This window comes from Pristis pectinata, chromosome 8, assembly GCF_009764475.1.
Source record: "Pristis pectinata isolate sPriPec2 chromosome 8, sPriPec2.1.pri, whole genome shotgun sequence".
NCBI classification, from domain to species: Eukaryota; Metazoa; Chordata; class Chondrichthyes; order Rhinopristiformes; family Pristidae; genus Pristis; species Pristis pectinata.
Genome location: NC_067412.1, coordinates 57,279,858 through 57,289,512, shown reverse-complemented (window position 1 = coordinate 57,289,512; position 9,655 = coordinate 57,279,858). Strand labels below are relative to the sequence as shown.

At 41.2% G+C, this 9,655-nt stretch overlaps 1 protein-coding gene across 1 annotated transcript in view; it reads left to right on the top strand.

Annotated features, from left to right (window-relative positions):
- The first annotated feature begins 237 nt into the window (after positions 1-237).
- LOC127573658 (fatty-acid amide hydrolase 2-like) overlaps positions 238-9,655 on the top strand; it is a 45,689-nt gene continuing 36,271 nt past the window's right edge. Inside the window, 2 exon segments of the mRNA XM_052022069.1 lie at positions 238-426; positions 7,381-7,463. Of these exon segments, the coding sequence (XP_051878029.1) occupies positions 238-426; positions 7,381-7,463 (272 nt within the window).

The following is a 9,655-nucleotide window of genomic DNA, read 5'->3' as shown; positions in this document are numbered from 1 at the left end:
CCCCCTCTCTCCTCCCCCTCCCCCTCTCTCCTCCCCTCTCTCCTCCCCTTTCTCGTGCACCGCCCCGTGCTCCCCGCGCTCGCCCCGCCCCCCCCTCCCCGCCGCGCTCGCCCCGCCCCCCCCTCCCCGCCGCGCTCGCCCCGCCCCCCCCCCTCCCCCCCTCCCGCGCTCGCCCCGCCCCCCCCTCCCCGCCGCGCTCGCCCCCAGTCATACCGACAGGGAAGCCGTTGGCGCGCGATGTGGTCCTCGGTGCTCGAGCGCAGTGCGTCGCTGCTGCTGCGCGCCCTTGCCCGGCTCCTGCTCGCCCTGTTCGTCCTCTTCCAGACCGTCGGCGGTCCCAGGAATTCCCGGTCCGTCTCACCTGCGGTTCAGCCGCTCCTCCTGCTCTCTGGAGTGGAGTTAGCGCGCAGGATTCGGCGGAGGCAGGTATGACGGGCGGTAGTCACTGGCCGTTGTGCTGGGGACGAGATATGTGAACGCGGAAATCAGTAGGGGCTGCCGAACACATCGGCGTTTTACAACAGCGAAAGCCAAACACCCGGGGTGGTCGGTGCAGCCCCCCATCCTCAGCACCGCTCTCACCCCGACTACCAGCTCGGTGGGTCGCGGCAGCAGCTGGTGAACTGCGCGGTGAACCATGATGCGCAATATAACATGCCAGCTGTCAATGCACAGATCCCCTGTGCATCGCCACGGGCTGGAGCATGGTTTGCGCTGTTAACTGCATCCTCGCATGGTGCTGCGCTTTCACACTATTTGCCATCACTCCAATTAAGGTAAACATTAATTTAATTTCAGAATCGCGGCTTGATTACCGCAGATGAGGTGGCTGCTTGGCCCATAGCGTTCGAGTCGGCTTCATTTAGTCTCTCCCCGTAAATCTGCACAAACATCTTTCATCTTAAATCTCTCCAAATTCTCACCACATTCATTCTCAGAAACATACAAACAAAAAAAAAATGTCCCTTACCTTCCCAAACACACTAGCTTTGCCCACACAGGCAAGCAGTCCTGAATTGTCTGAGATTTCCAGTGGTAATATTAACCAATGGACTCTCTGTTATTGAGATAATGGCTACAACAGCTGGGCTTTGAATATTTCTTAGTTCCCTGTGGTACATCATGCATTGTTCCAATTTCATCCCCCGAAAGTTCTGTCTCCAGTGCAGATACAGGTCCTTGGATCTTAGCTACACCTACAGAGCTATTCTTCATTTTTTGATAAAGATATGGTAGGTGTGTTGCACACAGTTGAGGTGAATATATTTTCATCCTGTATCCACACAGATTCAGGAGCCGACAGAGAGTAATCAGGAATAAGAATTTATCAGGAGACACAAGAGACTGCACATACTGGAATTCTGTCTTGTTAGAGGGTTGACAATTTCTTTCTCCCCACAGATGCCGAGTTCCTCCAGCAGATCGTTTATTGCATTAGAATTTCTCTGAATTCTCCCCCCTCGTTAGCCAAGCTCTTTAATCTATATTTAACGTTCAACAATCCAAGCATATGGTCTTTCTATTCTGGGCATCTGGGGGCAGAGTGAATGCAAGCAGCTCAATTGCATGTAAATAATGTAATCTACAGAAATTGGTCATGCTATTTACTGAGGGTCCTCATGGACATATCACTATTTGAATGGGTTCCACAAGATATTATTAGCACCTATAGATTTTGCTTTTTATTTGTCAGATTTTGTCAGAATTTATCAATATTTCAAGGGGATTCCCAGCAAGAGATCCCTGGGTATGTGTTTATGTGTTTGAGCATTTGCAGGGGAGTCTTGTCTGAAATCACTAGCTATGATGTAAAACTAAAATACAATCACTAGATTGTATGGGCTCTGAATTGTATGCATTTTGTGAATGGAATGCAAACACTGGCATGAGACTGTTGGGCTGAATGGTCTATTTCTGTGCTGTAAATACTCTGTAATATTAAAAGTAACACTGGAGTGCACAATTCTGTCAGTCCCCCAGCTTGCTTAAATTATTCCACATGATATAAAAGATTTAATTAATGAATTTGAATTAATTATGCACAATATTGTGCCAGATTTATGCTCACAATATTCTGCAAAGAGCTATTGCACAACTTTACACAAGCTGCATTCATCCAGCATGTCATTTTTTGCCTCAGGAACTTGTTTACAGGTTCTTTTTGGAAAAAACGGTCGTTGGTACGCAAGCAAAACATGGGATCCATTTTGTGAACATCACAAACAGTCATAAAATGGATGGCCAGTTCTTGTGAATTTGATGGTGTTAGTTGACTGAGGAATCTTGGCCAGAATACCACTCGAACTCTCCTGCTGTTCTTCCAGAAGTGTTGTGGGATCTATAACATTACCCAATCTGGTAGAATGTTAATGTTTCATCCAAAAATGACGGTGCAATACTCCTTCAGTATACAGTGGAGTGCCAGCCTTGATTTACAGGCTCCAGTGTTTTAGAGAAACCCATGTATATGTTTTCACTGCATCTTAGTAGTAAAGTAATGAATCTGTATGGTACCATACTCATTTTGGAACATTCAAATTAAAATCCTACAAGGATATTAAGTTTGTCAGCTTTTTAAGCATCTCCTTGTGACCATAGAACACAACTTTTTTTCTAAACTCTCCTTGTAATATTACCACAGCCCAACCCCCACTGTTAGGCTATGTTCTCTTGGGGATGCCTTCTATGTATCTCCCTTCCCGCTGCTCGCTGGAAAATGCTGACTGGTTAGTGTACATGTTCCTGGAGTTGCCCACATTCTTTGCTACCTCACTCTAAGCACCAGTTCTTTTGTGTAATCATAAATTGATACTGAATGTAAACAAGCTGCTCGGCTAAGGAGAACATCACAGGCATCCAGTCCTCTCCTTGGCTAGTATCCATTTATCCACATGTATATCTTGCTGGAATCGCCAGATAGGCATCAGAGTTTTAAAAATTTTTTTTTAAAAATTTTATTTACAGTGTGGTAACAGGCCCTTCCGGCCCAATGAGTCAGTGCCGCCCATTTTAAACCCAAATTAACCTACCCGCACATCTTTGGAATGTGGAAGGAAACCGAAGCACCCGGAGGAAACCCACGCAGACGCGGGAGAACGTACAAACTCCTTACAGACAGTGACGGGAATCGAACCCCGATCGCTGGAGCTGTAATAGCGTTGTGCTAACTGCTACGCTACCATGAATTCCAGTTCATGCAATGCCTGGGCAGCAACTGGCTAGTAGGAACCATACTTAGCTTCATTGCTGCTGGGTCAGGGAGGAGGGAAGAGATTCCTCCAGGGTTCCTGTCCTGATCATCACACAAATACTAGCTGGTGCAAAATACCACAACACGCTGGCCTTCAATGGGGTCAGGTCATTGGGTATAGAAGTTGGGATGTTGGTGAGGCCACAATCAGAATATTCTGTTCAGTTTTGGTCAACCTGCTATAGAAAAGATGCCATTAAGCTGGAAAGAGTGCAGAGGAGATTTACGAGGATGTTGCAGGACTCGAGGGACTGAGTTATGGAGAGAGGTTAAGCAGGTTGGGACTTTTGTCACTGGAGCATAGGAGAATGAGGGGCGATCTTATAGAGGTGTATAAAATTATGAGGGGCATAATTGGGGTGAATATGCACAGTCTTTTTCCCAAGGTTGGGGAAATCAAGAACGAGAGGGGAAGAGATTTAATAGGAACCTGAGGGGTGACTTCTTCACCCAGGGAATGGTCAGTATATGGAATGAGCCGCTAGAGGAAGTGGTTGAGGCAGATACATTAACAACATTTAAAAAGTACTTAGGTGCATAGATAGGAAAGGTTTCGAGGGATATGGGCCAAATGCGGGCAAGTAGGACTTGCTTAGATGGGAATCTTGATTGGCATGGAACAGTTGGGCCAAAGGGCCTGTTTCCATGCTGTATGACTTTATGTAATTACTGCTGGTCTAATTTAACCTCAACTCCGCATTTCCATCTGTCTGTTATAAGCTTTCACAGTTTTATTTATCAAGAATCTGTTTATCTCAAATATATTTAAGACCTGCTTCCATTACACTTTGATGAAGATAACTGCAAAGGCACTTCCCTAAGAAAAAAATTCACCTCATTTCTATCTTAAATAAGTGACCCCTCATTTTAATTGGTGACCCCTTGTTCTAGATTCTTCCACAAGAAGAAACATTCTCTTCATGCCCATCTTATCAAGACCCACCTGGAGCTTCCATGTTTAAATCAAATCCCCTTCATTTTTCTAAATTCTGGTGTGTCCGAGCCTAGCCCGTCCAACCTTTACTCATAAGACAATCTACCCACTCCAGTAACTAGTATGGTAATTCCTTCCATCGCATTAACATTTTTCCTTAATAAGTAGATTGATACTGTATACAGTACTATAGATATGGTCTCACCCCATAGAAAACTGAAGCTTCACCTCCCTACTTTTGTCTTCAATTCCTCTAGCAATAAACAAAAACATTTTGTTAGCTGTATAGATGCTTGCTGTAACTGCATATTAACCTTTTTTGAATCATGGTCCAGGAATCCAGATCATTCTACACCTTAGATGTTCATTTATTTTACCATTTAGGTGAGGTACATCTTTACTTTTACTGCCACAATTTGTATTTTCACAGTTCAGAAGAATTAGTCTATTACTATCAGCTTTTCAAAACCGTGCTCACTTTTTTAAGTCTTTAAAAAAAGCTTGAATTTATACACTTTTTATGACCTTGTTGTCCCAAAGTGCTTTGCAGCAAAATAAATACGTCTCGTATGCAATCACTATTGTGTGAAATTTGGCAGCCATTTTAATCACAACATACTCTTTACGAACAACAGTATAATGATAATTTCTTCAAGGATTATTACTAGATAAATTTCAGCCAGGACACACACCAGATCTATATTCTGCAACATATTATAATTGAACCTTTTGCATCCATTTTTTGAAGGCAAAAATTTCTGGATTTAATTCTTCTAAAACGTAGCATTTGTGACAAGTGCAACACTCCCTCAGTACTGCATTGAAATGGCAGTCTGGAATGGGATTCAAAACCACAAATCTTGACTGAGACAGAAGAGTACCAACTGAACTACAGCTCCAGAGCACAAAGGTTACCTGTCCTTAAAAAAAATGTGTATGAATAATTACTTCTGTGTGAGCTTGCATACATTGTTCACAAAAAAGAACAACAAACATACTGGAAAAATTTTAGGTGGATTAACTGGCATGGTCTGGAGAGAACGAATAAATCAGTTTACAGGGTTGACCTTTTCTTCTGGGTTATCTCATCTGTTTTCCCATAGATATTGATTGATTTTGAGTGTTTATGGTACCTCTGTCCCTTTTTTTTGATATCTAGTATTTGTAATCTTTTTGTACTGACTTAGAATACTCTATTCATATTCTTATGCTTAGCACAGTGGTTTAAAAATGTTACCTGTCCCCAGCCTGTAACGATTTTCCATGGATTGCTTGCTCTATGATTTTTATGAAAGAGTCAGGGTAATTGAATAAAATCATTGAAAATGGAGTTATGATAACATTGATGATTCAGGGTGTCAAATTGTTTGTCATTCAGCATTGTAGGCACAACCAGAAAGTTTTTGAATAGTTTTGTGCATCCTACTGATAAGTTGGCTACATTTAAGTTTAAATTAAACTTTTCTTTCAATCTGTTTCGAGAAGGAAATTGTGTTGTTTGCTTCAGTGGGTAGAGAATTATTTAGTCACTGCTGAACTGTTCCTTGATTTCAACTTTATAACTGTTTAACCAAAATTCTGTTAAGGAGAGGTAAGTCAAGTGAAAAGATACTTGAACAGGATTTTAGATACTGGGCAGGAAGAGTACGCTTCATTTGTAGAAAAGTACTATTTCTGCATTCTTTAAAATGTTGTAATTGAATCTTTTACATCTATATTTTGAAAGCAAAGGGGGCCTGTGACATTGGGAAAATACCTAGCAATAAAACCTGAATATAAGATCTTTGAACTAGCTTAGAAATCTATTTCAATCATCCTCTTGAGTAGTTGGTGCTCAGTTTTACGATCATTAATCTGTTATATAAGTTTTAAATCACGTGATCCTACTAATAATCCCAATATGGTCGTCTAAGAATATATGATTAAGCATACCCATCTATGAAAATACAAAAGTTCATTCACAAATACTGTTTATATTTTTACCAGCAAATAGTGGCAAGTGGTATTTCTTAGGGTCAGATTTGCTGCCATTGTAATCTGACAGTTTTTGCCTTTGACATATGGGGAAAAAAACTATGGACTTGTCTTTTGCAAATCCCATAATGTTGATTTCCTGGCTTTAAATCGTGGGGGTCGACACTGTGGTGGACCAAGACAAGCCCTGTTGAAATTGCTGAAAAAAGCTTGACAGCTTTGCATTCAGTTGAAGCTGACAAGGACTATAAATGCTTCTGAATATTCCTGGTAGTTAAAAACTATTAACTCAAATAAACAATATCAAATTTAAATAAAAGCTTCAAAGCAAGCTCCATGAATTTAAAAATAAAAGCAGGTTATTCTGTTTCTTACCCATATTTCTTTAGCCATTGCTGTTTATTTAAAGGAATGAGCTAGCTGTTCTTACAAAGCTTATAACCTGAGGCAAATTCATTTGGCTTGTTCCCCAGTATATTTAGAGAGTAATTTGGCAAATTTATTCAATGCTGTTGGACTTCGGGAGGAGTCCAATGCCATAGCAGATCCAGGGAATGAACAGTGCAGCACAGCTGGCAACGTCAGGATTTCTGCATTGTACAGGATTTCCTGACAGAATCAAGCAAACACTAGGTTTTCCAGAAGGTTTCGGCCCACATCTGTAATTTGGCATGAAATGAAATGTAGACTGTTTTCATAAGTGATTTATGTTAATCTATGATGCCATCATAACTCCTCTCCAAAAATTGTTTATGAAAGATGAAGTTTTGTTCTCTTCTTTACAGGTGCAGTATTTCAAGGCAGTTGGCAGAGTTCATATTCGTGTTACCCTTTGGTTTATATGGTTTTAAACCGCCTTGCTAACCTGTGTTAAATATAGAGAAATGGGAAATAGTATGGATACTTAAAAAGAATTATCTGCTGCATGTCATTGTTGAAGCAGAGTCCATAAATACTTTTTAAAATAGAAATTGTCATTAAAAAGAGGAATGTTAGAGTAAAGGATGCGTATGTAGAACTAATGATTGGTAAGAAAAGAAAATCAGCATAGATTTAATGGCTAAATGGGCAGTTTTTTTTTACTGTAACATTGTTTGGCTCTCCATCAAGAACTGGAATAAAAACTAATCATGATACTTCTCTGTGTGACCATGTGAGCAAATGTCAACATCATGAACTACGTTCAGTTTAACCTAGTAAAACAATCTCTTATGTATTTTAGGTAAAGTGTGTGGGTGTAATGCAAGCATATATCAGCAGAATCAAAGATGTCAATCCCATAGTCAATGCTCTTGTAGCAGGGAGGTAAGGAGTTCACCAATGCAACTTGCTAAAGATAACAATATTATCCTTTGACAACGTTGTTAGACTTGATTAGGAATAATAGCTGTGTGTTTACATTTCTGGATGAGTAATCCAACAGACTGGACTAAAGAGGGTGGCATAGTGACACAGCAACTAGTGAACCTGCTGCACAGCTCTGGGTTCAATCCTGACCTCTGTCTGTAGGGAGTTTGCATATTTTTTCCACGTCCACGTGGGTTTCCGCTAGATGGTCTGCTTTCCTCGCACGACCCAAAGATGTGTTAATAGGTTACTTGGCTGCTGTAAATTACTCGTTAGTGTAGGCAAGTGGCTAAAGAATCAAAGAGTTGATGGGGTATGTGAGAGAATAAGTAGCAGGACTACAGGGAAGTGAGAGGGGAGTGGGACTAATTGTTACTCTATATAAACCCCATGGGCAGAATGGCCTCCTTTGTTGCAATGAGTAAGAAAGAGACACCAGATCAAAAGCCATCATGACCAGTGGAGGGTTTAAATTGAGGTAACACCAGATTTATTTAAAATATTTTCTTAAAATTTGTCAGTATCAGCACAGGTAGCTGTAAAACCTATAGAAGGTTCTTAAGAACCTAGAAGAGCTTTAAAGAAACTATCTTTGCACTGTCTGGCCTGTTGAGTAACTCCATACCCAGAGTAGCATTACTGACTGTTTGTTCCACCAAACTACTAAAAGATCAAGGAGCTATTTTAAAGAAATAAAGCAGCAGGGATACAGGAACAACATAAGTTGCATGTTTCTCCTCTGAGTCGCAAACTGCCTATCCTGAAATTGTATCAGTATCCTTTTGATATTCAACTATCCTATATGCTTCTGAGGTTTGAACTACTTGCAGCAGGCACCTCAAAGCACTGAGAGATACCACCTGCAGTCTATCCTCAAAATCCTCCAAATCTACTGACAGGAAATGTAAGCCAACCACAACATCTTCTCCCAGGCTAACAACATTGAGGCCCTAATTATACACAGTCAGCTCCACTGGGCAGGCCATGTTGTTTACGTGCTCAGCACCAGACTTCTGAAACAGACACTATATTCCATGCACTCAAGGGAAGTGATTACCAGGCAGACAGGAAAAGATTCAAGAATGTTCTCAGAACCACCTTGAAAATGTGCAATATTCCCATTGACTCCTGCGAATTTTTGGCCTATGAATGTTCAAAGTGGAAAACGAGCATTTGGGATGGCAGTGAATGCATCAGGAGCACATGGAAACCCAGTGTAAATGGCCAGAAGGAAATGCATCAGATCCCAAACTGCCTGCCCACCCTTCCAAGCATCTCTTGCTCAACCTGTGGCAAAATCAACATTCCAGATTGTCCTCATCAGCCACCTCAAAATGCAGAGAATTGAAGTAGAAGGAAGTCATCCTCAGACTGACAAAGGACTGCAGCGATTCAATAAGGTGGCTTCAAGGACGTATAGGTATGGGCATTAAACACTCACCTTGAAATTGATGCTTGCATCACCTGAGGCAGTTTTAAAAAATGTCTTACACTGAACCCAACCCTGATAATTTCCCTTCCCTAGTTGAGGAGAAAATCAGCTACTGTTTGTAGTATTGTGTGTGGATATTGGGTGATGTCAAGGTCAGAATCGGCTGTTTTGTCTATAAAAAAAGAAATTGTTAATACTTGTATTGAGACTTCCTAGATTGACCACACAGATCAATTGCAGGAGAGTGCCTCTGTGAAAATCTATCTTCTATATAGTGCGTGGAAAGTACTCTCAGAGAAGTATCATTGTTGTCAGAAAATTGATGAAATGATGCTCCAGACCCACTGCTATCTTGCAGCTGATACTCCTTCCCATTACTACTCCTCCACGTAACCCCGCACCCCTGCACTTCCCCCTACCATCTCAGCTGCTCTGTGATCTTTTGGTCCTTTCAAAAATTGCCTGTCTCTTTGAATACCCCAAAACTAAATCTCTTGACCACATCCTTTGCCACATTCCGTAAGTCCATCCACCCAAATTGTTCTCAGTACTGCAGCTCTTCCAAATGTTTCCACACCAGCCTTACAAATTGAGACTGCATGTAAAATGTGTAGTCTATCTTACAATTTTTGTTTGGCTATTAAATAGTGGTCATTATTGTATTTGTCTCAATAATGACAAAATGACTCACTAACAGACATATTAACTTCACTTTAAT